The sequence below is a fragment of the Cinclus cinclus genome, chromosome 19 (genome assembly GCF_963662255.1).
Source record: "Cinclus cinclus chromosome 19, bCinCin1.1, whole genome shotgun sequence".
Classification (NCBI taxonomy): domain Eukaryota; kingdom Metazoa; phylum Chordata; class Aves; order Passeriformes; family Cinclidae; genus Cinclus; species Cinclus cinclus.
The window spans coordinates 1,829,491-1,843,231 of record NC_085064.1 but is presented as its reverse complement, the minus strand read 5'-3'; the positions used below and the strand labels follow the sequence as shown (position 1 = coordinate 1,843,231).

The 13,741-nt window shown below is 49.4% G+C and overlaps 1 protein-coding gene across 1 annotated transcript; it reads right to left on the bottom strand.

The window, feature by feature from the left end:
* Positions 1-3,132: 3,132 nt before the first annotated feature.
* Positions 3,133-13,491, bottom strand: RBM18 (RNA binding motif protein 18). The gene is made up of 5 exons (XM_062505505.1): positions 13,272-13,491; positions 7,565-7,691; positions 6,937-7,023; positions 5,092-5,177; positions 3,133-3,764 (listed from the first exon to the last, which is right to left on the bottom strand). The coding sequence occupies exons 1-5, from the start codon at positions 13,382-13,384 to the stop codon at positions 3,605-3,607; spliced, it is 573 nt and encodes a 190-aa protein (XP_062361489.1). The 5' UTR covers positions 13,385-13,491; the 3' UTR covers positions 3,133-3,604.
* Positions 13,492-13,741: the final 250 nt, after the last annotated feature.

The following is a 13,741-nucleotide window of genomic DNA, read 5'->3' as shown; positions in this document are numbered from 1 at the left end:
GCCCGCGGGCGCGGCGGGGAGGGGAGGGGAGGGGGCGGCCAGCCCGGTCGCGCTCGTCCCGGTCCTCCCCCGTCGCTGCCCGTCCCGACGGGGCGCACGGTCCGGGCCGGCCCCGCAGCCCCCCTGTGATCGCGGCGGCGGGGATCGCGCCCACCGCCGCGGCGTCTGGCCGCCCGCCGCTGCCCGGGCTTCATTAGTAACCTGATAATTCCCCAGCAAAGCCCCGGCAGCGGTGCCACCGCCGGGTAATTGCAGGACGGTAACGTGAGCTGATGGCGGCCGGGGATGGATCCTCGCCGTTATTGATTGTGACAGCTAAATTGTTAACCGAGAGGGAAATCAGATGAAAGCCATTTTAGAATAAATACAAGGCATTAGGTTTAAACATCGAGGTTGCAGGAAAGCCCAAGAAACCCCCAGGAAACGGAGCCCAAGGCCTGCCAGCTTGTCCTCCCCTGTCCCCAGCTCCACAGAGGCCGAGTGCGGGGGGACACGGACAAGTGCAGAGGCGAGATGCTGAGAAAGGACAATTTAAACCCTTCGTTCTTACTGGGAGGGGGGGGTCTGAATTAGCTCTGGCTGCTCCAGAAGAAACATGTAGGAGTTTTCACGGACACAGCCATGAAAGCTGTCTGTCCCCCTACGCAGCACCGGTCGAGGCAGGGCTGTGTGGGGTTTAATTGCATCCCCAAAGTGATGCTGGGCTTGGCAGCCATGGCTCAGCATCACGGGCCAGCACCACACGGCCAAGCAGATGCTTGCACTGCTCTCATGATTACAGACCAGGCTCTCTGGACCCTGCAAAGCCAGAAGAGGCTCAGGAACGGGGTGACTCCAGCCCAGCTTCTGCCCTTCTCCAGCCTTGGGAGTGAATCTTGGCTCTGCAGGGTCTCCTGCTCTCACTGCCTGCTGAGAGCAGACAGCTCTCACACGTGCATCTTGCAGCAGGAACAGGCCCTGGGCGGTGATGGGGGAATGCAAAGCACTGGAGCTAACAGGTATCAGCACTGAGTCCATCCTTGTCCTTACCTCCACATGCTCCCTCCACCAGTGCTGGAGTTTGCACAAGGCAGCAACAAGGTGGCAGCATGTCAAGCAGCAGCTCGGCCAGAATCCCAGAATTTGGGGCTGGGAATGTTCTATGCTCCCAGAGTGAAGATTCCATGCCTGTCCCAAGTGAGGGGCTGCCACCACAGGCAGAATGGTTCAAATACCAAGGAAAAACCCACACTGTGGCCATGGTGAACACTGCTCTCAGTAACCTACCTTGCTCCCACGGATTTGCTGGAAATACAGGGGAAGCAAGGAACCCCCTCAGAGGACAGGAGTGCAGGCTGGAGGTGAGAAACAGCCCAATTCCTCCTCACAGGAGCCAGGTAAGCAAGCCCAGCTCTCCTTCCCACCACCAGCTGCCAACCTTCCTACTTACGGCTCCAGCGCCAGCCACAGCGATGCCGCGCTCCCGGCGCTCCTCAAATCTCTTTTACAATGGTGTAATACAAAGTCCCAGAGCTGATGCTCATGAAAAAAAAAAAAAATTCTGAGCATTCCCCTCCTCCCAGCTCCAGGGTTAGGAACTCTGGGCTCGCTGTGCTGGCATGGGGCCGCTGGGAAGCCGCAGTGTTCCCGGGAAGCGCAGGCAGCACCAGCAGGAATGACCAGCACGGGCTCCAACCTGCAATAAAGCTCCCCCAGGTCTGAGTCTGGCTGAGCGACAGACAAGGCACTTCTGTTAGCGACCACGGCAGGGCAAAGAAATAATTAAAAAAAAAAAAAAAAGACTGATGCTATTGTACCCGGGTTCTGTCAGTGGACTTCGGCTGATGCCAAGCATTTACCACCCTCACTCACTTCCTGCTTGCCACCCTCGGCTTTCCTGGAGGAAAACATGCATTTTAAATGTTTATTTAGAGCTGTAAGAATTTCAACAAATTGTATTTAAATACAAATAAATATCAAAGTATGTTTCTGATGGGAGGACAGCCACACACCCATTTGAAACCAGGTATCTTCTAAATTCCTAGCAGGAACAGAATCCAGAGCTGTTCTAAACAACGCAGATACAGTCCCAGAAAGCTACAAATGCTAAAGCACGCAGGAACAAACACAGGCTGTTCACAGAGGAATGCAAACGGGTGTCACTGACATTCAGAGGGATACAAACTCCCAAGAATACTACTTTTCCCTCTACTCAGGTACCCAAAAGCTAGGAAACAAACATTAACAGCACGAGACCTACTTTAGAACAATTGAGGCTTTCAACAATCCTCCACCACAGACAGGCACAGCTCCGCTCCAGGTGCTCGGTTTGGCAGCAGGAAGCGAGCTCTGCCTGGAGGGAGGTGTGCTGCTGGCTGCAGGAATACAAACCTCCCTGGGCTGTGCCACTGAGCAACTCCTGCCTGCACAAACCGGGGCTGGTTCCAAATTGTTTTCCTCCTTCTGTCTGAGACCACCATTAACCAGTTTGGGGGAGCAGCTCAAGAGTGACCGATGAGGCCTGACAGGAATGGGGAGGGAAAATCAGACCAGCGTCACCTGGACCTGAGCACGTGAGCTCTCTGACATCCCCCTGGCACATGCAGTCACAGCACTGTGTGCACAAAGGAGAAAATGTTTTTCTCCTCAGATTTCTATTTTGCAGACATTTAGAGGGGAAATGTGCTGCAGATCAGATGGTTCAGAGCAATGCCTTCCATCAGATCTGTGGATTTGGCCCCTAGGGCAGTCCCAGTTCACCACAAACACTGGTGCCACCTCACACCAGAGGCAGCTTACCACCTCTGCCACTGTGGAAAGCAAAGCTGGGCAGGACAGGGGGGCAAACACTGAGTTCATGGCTTGGCAGATGTCTGAGGCTGCAGTTACTGTCACACTGCCACATCTGGCTCATGAGGAGCTGCCACCGTCAGGGATCACTGAACTAAATGCCAAAGCTCAGGGCACAGCACAGACCTCAGTGGTGTGTAAACACATGAATTCCTACAAGCAGGCGCACACCTACAGCCTAAATGACACTGGAAATACCTGTGCTGTGTCATTACCATGTCATAAATTAACACTGTGGAGTGTGCAAATCAAAATGCAAAATAATTGGCTTTGGTGCATATAAAATATTGCATGCACAGTTACTAAAGGTGTTGCAAGATCTATTTAAAATGAGCTTTATTGAGATGAAAAAGTTTTTCCATTATAACTACAGCACGTTAATCAAAATCAAGTGCTTCCCCCTCCATTAAAACATGAATTGGAATACATTCTGTTCAAAAATACTTTAAAAAGTAATCAGTTAAATGGAGTATTTTTGGATGTGCTTTACTCCGAATGCTGGTTACTGTTTCTAATCTGGCTAATGAATGCACACTAACGAGAGGTTGCCTGTCTGTTCATCAGAGGCTTTGAAGGGAACCTATTTCTCTGAACAGCCTTCAGCTGTGAGCTGCACAGGCAGGAGCCTGCAGACCCTCAGGTGTGACAGAGGGCTGTGCTGGCCGTGCCCTGCTCAGGTGGCACTGTCCTTCCCACTCTACAAAATTACAAAAGCATTGGAGGACTCCAGGTATACAAAGCAGTGTTTCTTGCTACCATCATCCATTCATAAGCATCATCTTCTGGATTTCCAGGCAGCTCTGGAGTAAGGAGTAGTCCTTTTCTTATCAGGTGGTTTGAAGTAAGAATAAACAGGTGCTGCAGGATATTCTGCATCTGGATTTTCTGCCATCATTTTCAGCTTGGCTTCAATGGCCTTTATTTTTGCACTGACACTGGAAAGAGAAAAAGCAGAAGGGAAATTGAGCTTGATCTTAGCATGAAACCCAACTACAGAAATCCAGATTCTGCTGACATGTGAATCCTCCCTGCACAAGGAGGGGCCAGGCAGCCCCCACTGCTGCATCCACAGCCAGGCAGGAATGCACTGCCAGAGCCTACAGTGCTGCACTTCAACCTCTGCATGGGTTTGCTCCTCCCAGAGACACCTCAGCACCCCAAAATAATGGCCCCTGCACCTATTCAGAGCTTTCTTGAGGACACTGAGGGAGACAAGAACACGACAAGGCTTCCTACTTCATGAAATGATGTCATTTCAGGAGCTCTGAGCATGTGCAGCAGAGCAGAGCTCGGAGTGGGCTGCTGGGAACAGCACAGAAATGAAAGCCAGACTTCCTCCCAGCTACAGCCCGCTTGGGATGGGAAAACCCCAGACTCTAATTAGGTCAGGAAGAAACATTATTTCAGCATTAGCAGGGTTTATCCCAAAGGGAGAAGCTATCCTGGGTTACACCCCAAATTCCTAGGACTTTTGTTTTTAACTATTCTCCACTGGGTATGGACCAGGAGGAATGTTCCCTTCCCCACTGTGGCTTCTTGCACCATCCATCCTCACTAGAACAACCCCTTTGTGCCAGCAATGCAGTTAACAACCTGCATGAGTCAAACCCCTCTGCTCTTTACTTCCTAGCCTGTTACTTTGGAATTCCAAGCTCATTTTATCTCTGTGTAAATGCATTAATCTGGTCCTGGTTCCTCACAGGGTTGCACTGACACAACACAGAGGAAAACCACACACCCTTTCAAACAAAGTGTGAATTAGCAAAGCAGCTACATGCTTCAGGTAAATGCAGTGGTTGGAAAATTTAACCACATCCCACAGAAAAGACCTACAGGCAAAAAAAAAAATAGTTTTATGATAAGTGCTACCTGTGACTTTGTTTTAATCTTCTGCCACTATTGTAGAACTTCTTGCTCATAAGCATTTTGAAACCAAATTAGTTCAGTAAAAACCCAATTTACATGAAGTGCAGAGATTCTGGCCAAAGGAGATGGAGTGCTACACATTCCCAACTCCCAGTTTCACCTTATTCCCTTCCTACTACCCACTGCCTTTGCACATTAGAAAATAAACTTCCCGTCTGAAGTGTCCCACATGAAGTGAGTGAATTCACAGGCACTGCCATTTCAAAAACAGCTTTTTTGCAGTGCTAGATTTTTAACACAAACAATGCCAACAACTCTAAATCTTACTGAAATGGAAGAAGCTGGTTCCCTGCCAGTCCCACAGCTGGGTCACCTCTCACCCTACCCATCTCCTACCTTAGGTTGGACTGTGGTGGCTCCGTGCTGGAAGATGGCTCCAGACTGATTGGAAGGATCTTCTCATTTTTACTGTGATCATATCTCTGCAAGCAAGAGACCAAGGACTGAGTCAGCTGCAATTAGGAACAAAGAAACATTTCCCACAGATGGACTTTAAAGCTGGATTAACATCGCCTCAGGTTTTGTGGAGCTTTTGCTAGGAAAGATTTTGGTGGCCAAACACTGAAACAAATCCCAACCACAATATTTGGTTAGTACCAACATGGAATGCAGGCTGGATACTGAACAGTTATGTGCATTGTACTGTGGATGCTTAAACCTTATCCTATCACTTCTTGTTCCCCTCTACATAAGGCAGGAAGCACAGATGGTATATTTGAAGGTAACCACTGTACTGTTTGCTGTGCTCTTTATGTGCAGAGCCAGAAGGTAACCCAAGCACATGACTGCACAGAACTGGGCAGTCCTGGGAGAAAAGATGGGGAAAAAAAAGAAAAAAATCAGTTGGGAATCACGCCCTTGCTGTAGAAGGCAGCTTGTGAGTCTGTCATCTCTGTGGGCAATGGGCCTCCTGAACTATTTGCAGTGTTCTGCTTCCTTATTTCGCTTGGCACAGAGTCAAGTTTGTTTTTCAGCAGAGCTGCTCAAACCAACAGTGTCTGGTGAGCCTTGGCCACTCATCCCAGAGCTGCTCAGCACCGTGCTGGTCGTGTCTAAAACAAACTCTTGTTACAATAAGCCAAAGTTTTGTGCTGTTAAGTCTTTCCATTCAGGGATTGGAAAATGCCATGTGAAGTGAGGTGATTATTTATGCATGTTCCTGCCCAGACCCTGGAGCAGCTGGGCAGACACTCACTCCTCCAGCTCAGACTCCCTCTGTGGCCTGATCACTCCTCAGGCATCCGGAAGCACGTGGCACTCCAGTAGCTCCAGATACAGAAAATGGAGACTGGATTTGCACAAGCTTGGATGTGCTGACAAGAGCCCTTGAAGTCAGTAACTGAAACAATGTGGTCTCCTTTAATGAAGATACCTGGGTTGGTTTTTAAAGCATCCGAAACAGATGCACTAACGTGCTTGGTAAGATAAAGCAGAAAGCTGCTAGGAGGATAATCAACTAAAAGAAAACTACCCAAAGGAAAATAGCAACAAGCATGTCCTCTCTGCCTCCCCTAAAATCTGTTTATCTGCAAAGAAAATTACTCAAAATACACTGCCTTATCAAATACGACATAGTAAATAACTGTAGGAGAAACAAAACAAGGATTTAAAAAAAAAATAAAATAAGGATGTTCCAGAAGGCACAGCCTAAGTCAATCTTAAAAACTTGATTGTTTATGCAAGGGAGCAAGGAATAAAAGGATATTTAGCTTAGATGCAGAGTATGTTTCTTTAAAGTCAAAACTAATTAGAGCTGCTGCCACATAAGTGCTTTCAGAAGTGGAACAAAGTAACACAGTAACCGGTAATTGGGAATTTCCATACCTCTCCTATGCAAAAAAACCACAAAGGGAAGGATTCAAACTTCCAGCCAATTACTCACTAAGTTTGGGAGAAGTTAAAACATGGGCATTTATAGAAGTAAACTGTTCACACTGCTCTGAGCAGAAACCCCCTTCCAAAGACCCCATGTTCAAAGGCCTGTCCTCACTCACAGCTAATCCAGCACAGTTTGGGTAGACAGGAGAAGCTGTAGAGTGTAAACATCAACTCTCCAAGTTATTTCCTACAAAAGACTGAAATTATTTTGCCAGGCCAAGACTGTCTTGATAAGAAGACTTTATTATTAAAGTTTTTCAATTCTGCAAACTACAAGCTAATTCTTTGCAGCAGCCAGCTTACCTTGACTTGTGCGTGTGCCCATCGCACCACCAATTTCTTGGAAAGGGCCAACTTCCCATTGAGACACTGGATGGCCTTCTCTGCTTCCTGCACAGGAAAACAGCTCCATAAACAAACCAAGCCTTTAGTCAAAACCCACTCACATGGAGAGAGCCCCCTTTTATTTGTTATTTAGCCTACTGTAAGTACAGCTCACTGACAGCACAGAAAGTTTATCCCACTGTATCCCAACGTAGGGATACCTTCAAAAGACTCCCAGTAACCAAACTTTATCTGCTTTGCTGCTCCACCTTGCTATGAATAATTTTTTAGAGCTAATGCACAGTGTTGGGGCTCTTCTGATATCCTTACCACCAGCTGCAAAATGGACCAAAGAACTGACCCTTTCTGGTTAGCATTAAAAAGCAGGATTCAGGAAAAGACAGCAGAGGAGAAAGGAAATCACTATTGCTACTTCCAGGAGCATTCACAAAGTGGCTGTGACAGAGAGGAGCTGTTACAGTCTATGGGTTTGTGTAGACAAAGTACTGAATTCATCCTTTCCAGTGTAGTTTTGAACTAGCATTTTTTAAAAAATGGGAAAGAAGTCAGTCCTTTATACCAGAACTTTAGATAAAAAGCAACTTACCTGTTTGGTTTCAAAGTTGACAAAACAGTAACCTCTGGGCTGCCCTTCTAGCGCACCAGACTTGTGGAAGAGAAAGTCAAATTGCTTTACTTTGCCAAACTTCTGAAGGAGTTTGAGGAGGTGGTATCTGAAGGGAAGAGAAAACATTTATGACATGTTTCATCCCACTGACAGTGAGGAGATAGAGAAGAACCCCTGACACACACAGAGCTCACACTCAGAACACATTCAGCTGTGTCATACAAAAATCCCTAAATCCCTGCAGAGGTGGGTGCCCTGTGCAGCATCCCTTCAGCATCCATGGCTCTGAGCAGCATTACCAGTGACCTTCCAAAACCCCGAGACACAAAGCTCCCTCCCAACAGTGCCAGCTGAAGGCCACAGAGATCTATTAGTAGCTGCCTTTTGGGCAATTATGCAATGGCTCCCAAAGGGTTTGGGAGGGCTCTGCCTCCTGCCTCCCTAAATCACTCCTACTTTTAAGCATAACTCTCCTGTCCCCTCCTCTCTAGCCCTGGTGTGACCACCTGAAGCTCCATCCCCTGTACTCCTCTGCCAGCACAAGCACTGTGAGTCCACAGAGCCTGCATCCCATCCCTCAGGATCCTGCTTCTCCTGCTGCCCTCCCTCTCCTGGAACACCCATCCCTTCCCTGTGCCAGCCAGTGTCAGTGCTCTGACAAGGACACCCCAGGGCACACAGACACTTGCCTGAAAAAGATGAGGATGCAGGAAGACAGAAGAATAAAAAGAACAACCTGCAACCAAGAACAGCCAGCAGACCTGAACAAAAAAGGCAGCAGCCAGCCCCCAGTATCATCCAGCCTAAATCTGCCAGTGCTTCTGGCTCAGACAGCTTTTCAGTGACATGTTCATGGAAGTCAGACACTTTTAAAGCCAATTATCTTCCTGCCATCCAGTGGAGAATGTGCTGTTTCCAATAAAACTGGGGAAAGCCAGAGGAAATCTGCCTGCTTAGTATCTGGTGCACTGAGCAACTTAAAACAAGGAGCACATATGCTGTACAGGCCACATCTAATCCCAAAAGTCCTTCACAGCTTTTTTTTTTTGTTCCCTGGGATTGAAGTGTTTAACAACACTGGCTGACCTAGGAGAAAAGTGACACTCATTGCTCCTTCAGTGCCTGACCCCATCCCTGACATTTAAGAATTATTTAAGTGTTTTATAAAGGTGTCTCTGTCAGGACTCATCTCACAAGCAGCTGTACAGTGTTTGTTAGCAAGCCACGCAGTCTAACCCAAATTTTCAGTGTTTAAGGTAACACTCAGCGCTCAGAGAGCCCACCAGGACAACACCAGGCACTGGCTGAAACCTCCCATGTCCAGCCATGAACGGTGAGCAGTGGCCCAAGCCAGCCAAGTGCACCAGGCAACTGCAGGGACTGTCCAGATGGGAAGGGCAGACACAGGTTTTATTTTTCCTAATAAAGCCTGATAGGATGTCTGAAAATGGCCTTAGCCTTTTGTTAAGCTTCAGAAGCCAGGCAAGAAAGTTCCAGGAATGTGAGTCATCCCACAGGATGGGTCACGGTGGACATTCAGGATGTGCACTTTTAAAGAGGTGAAGGTGCAGCATGTGTACAGACGAGCAGTGCAGAAGGGCCAAGTTATCCCCCAGGGGAACACACACATTGTCATTGATTATGGAAAGCTTCCTACATCCTTTGGAATACAGATGAAGTGCATGGTCTTCCAAGAAGCCTATGAGCTCTCAAACTCTGCTCTGAAAGCAAGGGGAACTGAAAAGAGCAGGGCGAAGAAAAGGAGCTGATTACACAGCAGCCAAATTTCACCACCTCACGCTTCCAATGAGCAGACACACATGTACAAGTGAAAACACTGACTTTGGAGATGTGATGTATAAAAATATCCACATGTTGGACTTCCAGAGTCTCCGAAATACATAAATGCACCTGAGGTTTGTTCTGTAAATATACTGCTAAAAAAACCCTCGGAATTTCAGCAGTATGGAAATAAAGTCCCTACCACCAGGATACTGCTTCCCTACTGCCAGAGGAGCAGGGGAAGGGCAAGGAGGATTCTCTCCGAGTTCTGCACTAAAAAACCCTGCAGCTGCCTTGCCAAAAGGAGCTCTGGGGGTGTTTGTTTTTTATTTTTTCTGAGAGCATCTGCATTCAAATAATACTTTATTAGCAGCGAGGTGATAGCTGCTCCTTTAAAACAATTTTCAACAACACTCTAGAAGCAACTTATGCCATCTGTTTTGCTTAGAATCCTTTTTCCATCTGTGCCTTCAATTTTACAACTGCAGGTCACCTCCTCTCTGTGGTGAGGAGAAAACATAAATAATGTTTTAGGCTGTGACAACTGTTTGCAATTGTTAAAATATTGAAGGCATTAACAGTAACTTGACAAGTAGCTCTTCAGGCCAAGACTGTCATGGAAAACCTGACGCCTTATTAAAAAAAAAAAAAAGTGAGAAGATGTAAAAAGCTTTACTATGGCAACAACGTGGGTCATCCAGAGCTTGGAAGTCGTTGGCACCGCTGTGGCCTCACCAGATCCACGGCCAACCTCCATCTCCACTTCCTGTCATCTGATGTGGATGCGAGACAAACCTGCAGCTCCCCCATTTCCTTTTCCTCCTCTCTTCCTCCTGGCACCCCCAGCGCTATTCAGACGCAGGCAAGGCTTCCTCTGAACAATGCTGTCCCAAGGATCCCGCTCGGGGACCGGGCCACATGCAAAAACTATTATTGCGAGGAATTCTGCCCCACTGGGAGCCAGCGGGGGGCTGTAACAACAACTTGTGCACACATTGTTTTCTAGGTGAGACTCATCGAGATGGGATCCTCGACAAGCAGCACAGCAGCTGAGGAAGTTGAACACCCGCTACTTCATACCCGTGGAAAATGAATGGGCATTGAAAGGCTACGGGAAACCAGACCATGTGAACCAGAGAGCTGCACATGGAATCTCTGCCTGTCCAAAACGCTGCTGAAAGGTCCAAGAAGGCTTTAGGAACTGGAATGGGCAGAGCAGGCAATTCCAGCCCACCTGCCACACAGAGATGTAACTGAATTGGGTAGTTCTGCCCCATGGGGTGGGAGCACTGAGGGGTGATGAGATCACACAGCTGAGCCGCAGCACATCCCCTGCTCTGCTGGGCAGCTGGGGCACAGATGATGGTGGTGACACCAAACCACGAGGACCTGCTGCTGTCCTCATGCAGACCCCATGGCAGGGATCTCACAGCTTCCAGAGCACCTGGAGACACTGTGCTATGTCACAAGCAGCTGTGAGGTCCCCTGGTGCCAGCTGTCCTTCTTTTAGCTGCTGAGAACACACTCAGGAGACTCCCAACACCACCACAGGCACACTAAGCTCTAAGGATGCTGGATAAAAAGTCACCCACAAACACTACCAGCAAGGAGGAATGCTGGAGAGCCACCATAACCCAGGGCACAGAGCATGTCAGCACCCCCAGCTGAGTCCCAATCACTCGGTGCGTGCAATAACCTCCAAAAGCATCAGCTCCCAGGCTGTAATTTGTGAGCAGCCCTACATTTATAAATGCCTGTTCCTTCAGCTTGTGCTCCAATGTGTACATTACCTATTACCTCCCCAGCACCTCACTGCAGCTCTAGTTTGCTCTCTAAATGGAAGTCTTGGATTGATTAAAGACTTTCTGATCTCATTTCTGCTCAAGAGTGTCACAACCACTTATTAACCCTGCCAACAACTCAATCAACCTTTGTCTTAAACAAATCCAACATAGAAATAACAAAGGCAACTCTTTAAATAACAGATAAAAGCAGCAAATGCAGAAACATTTTGTTTTCAGGGGTTTTAGTTATGTGAGTAGTAACCTCCACAGGAATAATGCAGAAGAACAACTAGAACTAGAAATGTAAGCCCTTAGCGTGTGAGAATAAGGGTCAAGATGATTTATAGAAACTTACTGACCACACACTTTCTCCACATTGACAATGTGCTAAAAGGAGCTTCCTCTTCTTTTACTCACAAGGAAATGGAGATACAACATCATTTGCAGGAGAGAAGAGCCATTTTAAAGCAAAACATAAAGCAAGAGATACAATTATAAGGCCTGAAATAAGCAGCAAGTACTGTCACTCATCACTGGGCAAACTTTAGACATTCAGGAGCAGGGAAGCCCTCTAAGGTTTGGGAACCCTGGAGAAACCACCAAACTCACTTTACCCAAGTGATGAAAACAGTAAATTTTGCCATATGAACCTATTACTTATCTGGCCAAGATTAAAAGGAACAACCTACACTGAAAGGGTCTTTAACACCACTGAGGATCAATCACCCTGGGGAGTGAAGGATCCAATGCACTCACACCCTCCACGCCTGCCCTCACACTAACCCAGTTCCTGAATCCCTGAGGACACAGCAAACAACACTCAAGAATTCCTATATCTAATTTCACGTGGTCAGTGAATGTGGACAAACCACAGCAACAGAGCTGTGGGATAGAAGTGGTAATTAATGCAGAAACCTCCCAAAGCTGAATGGCTGAAATCACAATGCATTAATGATTCCATTCAGAGGCTATTAGGGAGCCACTCTGTTCAGATGAACCACACTTAGAATAAAACCCCAGCACCTGCACACACACAAAAAGAACCAGGAAGAAAAAGTATTCCACGACAGGCAAACACAATAGTTAATCAAAAATGCTTGTTTGTTATGAGTGTGTAAAGCCCAAATTGTTTTGGTTTGCTTTCCATTTTATACAACCTAGTGATTTCACAGCACCCTATCCAAATATTGGACAGCATATCACATTCCCTTGACAATTTAGCTGTTCAAATGTTATGCTTGCTCAGGAGATAATTACCCATAGTTACCCATGCTCAGGAGATAATGCTCCATAGCCTGGAGAAAACACGAAATGCTCACACACATGTTTGATTCATGCATTTCCCCACCACAGCAGCCAGTCCCACCGCCCCCACCTCCTCAACATCCATTGCTGCAGTCACTCTCCTCTGCTTAATTCACACCCAGCAAAACACCAAAACAAGGCTGCTGCTCGACACAGATGCCTGCCTGTCAGGTCTCCTCTGCCCACACTCATTTCTCCACAGACCCGAACCACTCTGGCTACAGTTTCCAGGGCTGTGCCTTGCTTTCTCATTGTTTGTACCACTGTCGCCCCAAAAGTCTCCAGCCTGATATTCTACATTTCCCTAATTGAGAGAACAGGGATGTTTTCAGCCCCTGGGCTCCCAGCCCGAGGGGTGCTTCAGGGGGGCGTTGTCCGCAGGAGCTCAGGACCTGCCTCTGAGCCCCTCGGGCGTGGAGGACACCGCACATACAGACACACCACGCTCAAGCGGCTCCCTGTCGGCAGCAGCACCCAGCAGGCACGGGCTGCTCCTCAGAATGCAAATCTGCTCAAGTGGGCGACTGCCGCCCCTCGCCGCGGGGCAGAAGCTGGGAGCGCTACCCCAGCCTGTGCCGCCCGCCGGGCACGGGACACCGCCAGCACCCCCGAGAGCTGCTGGCAGCGGAGCTCGGGCAGCGCTCGGGACAACGCCGGGCCCTGGGGGCTGCCAGGGCCGGGCCCGGGGAGGAGCGACGCGGCATCGCCCGGGAGGGTTCGGTGCTGATGCGGGATCGTGGCTCCGTCCGGGGCGGTGCCGCTGCGGGGGCGGCGCCGGGGGGTTCCGCAGGGCGCGGATTCCGACGGTCACTCACTCGGTGATCTTGGGGTCCAGGTTGCCGATCCAGAGGCGGTGCCCGTCCTGCAGCGCGCCCTCGGAGAGGATGGAGGCGTTCTCCAGCGGCAGCGCCTGGCGGCCCGGCTCCATGGCCGTGCGGAGGGTGGCGGAGGGCGCGGGGCTGTTGCGGGGGGCGGCCCCGGCCGCTCTCAGTCCCCGGGGGACGCGGCCGCTCCGTCCCCGCGCAGGCCTCGCCCCGCCCTTGGCGCCGCTCTGTGACGTCACACTGCGGCCCGGCCGATGACGTTGTCTGGGACGCGCAGCGCGGCGCGACGGTGAGCGAGGCGGTGGTGCCCGCCCTCCTTCCCTCCCCTTCACCGGCCCCGGCCCCGGCCCCGGTCCCTGCCCCCGATTCCCGATCGCCGATCCCCGCTCCTCGGCCCGGATTTCCGCGGAGCACCGGGACCAGCGGGCGGGGCCGGGGCGTCCTGAGGAGCGGGAGCGCTG

Coding starts and splice junctions, on each gene's coding strand:
- RBM18 (XM_062505505.1), bottom strand. CDS start 13,384: ATGGAGCCGGGCCGCCAGGCGCTGCCGCTGGAGAACGCCTCCATCCTC. Junction 7,692..13,271: donor CTGGACCCCAAGATCACCGA/GTGAGTGACCGT, acceptor TCTTCCCTTCAG/ATACCACCTCCTCAAACTCC. Junction 5,178..6,936: donor GGGCACACGCACAAGTCAAG/GTAAGCTGGCTG, acceptor TCTTGCTTGCAG/AGATATGATCACAGTAAAAA.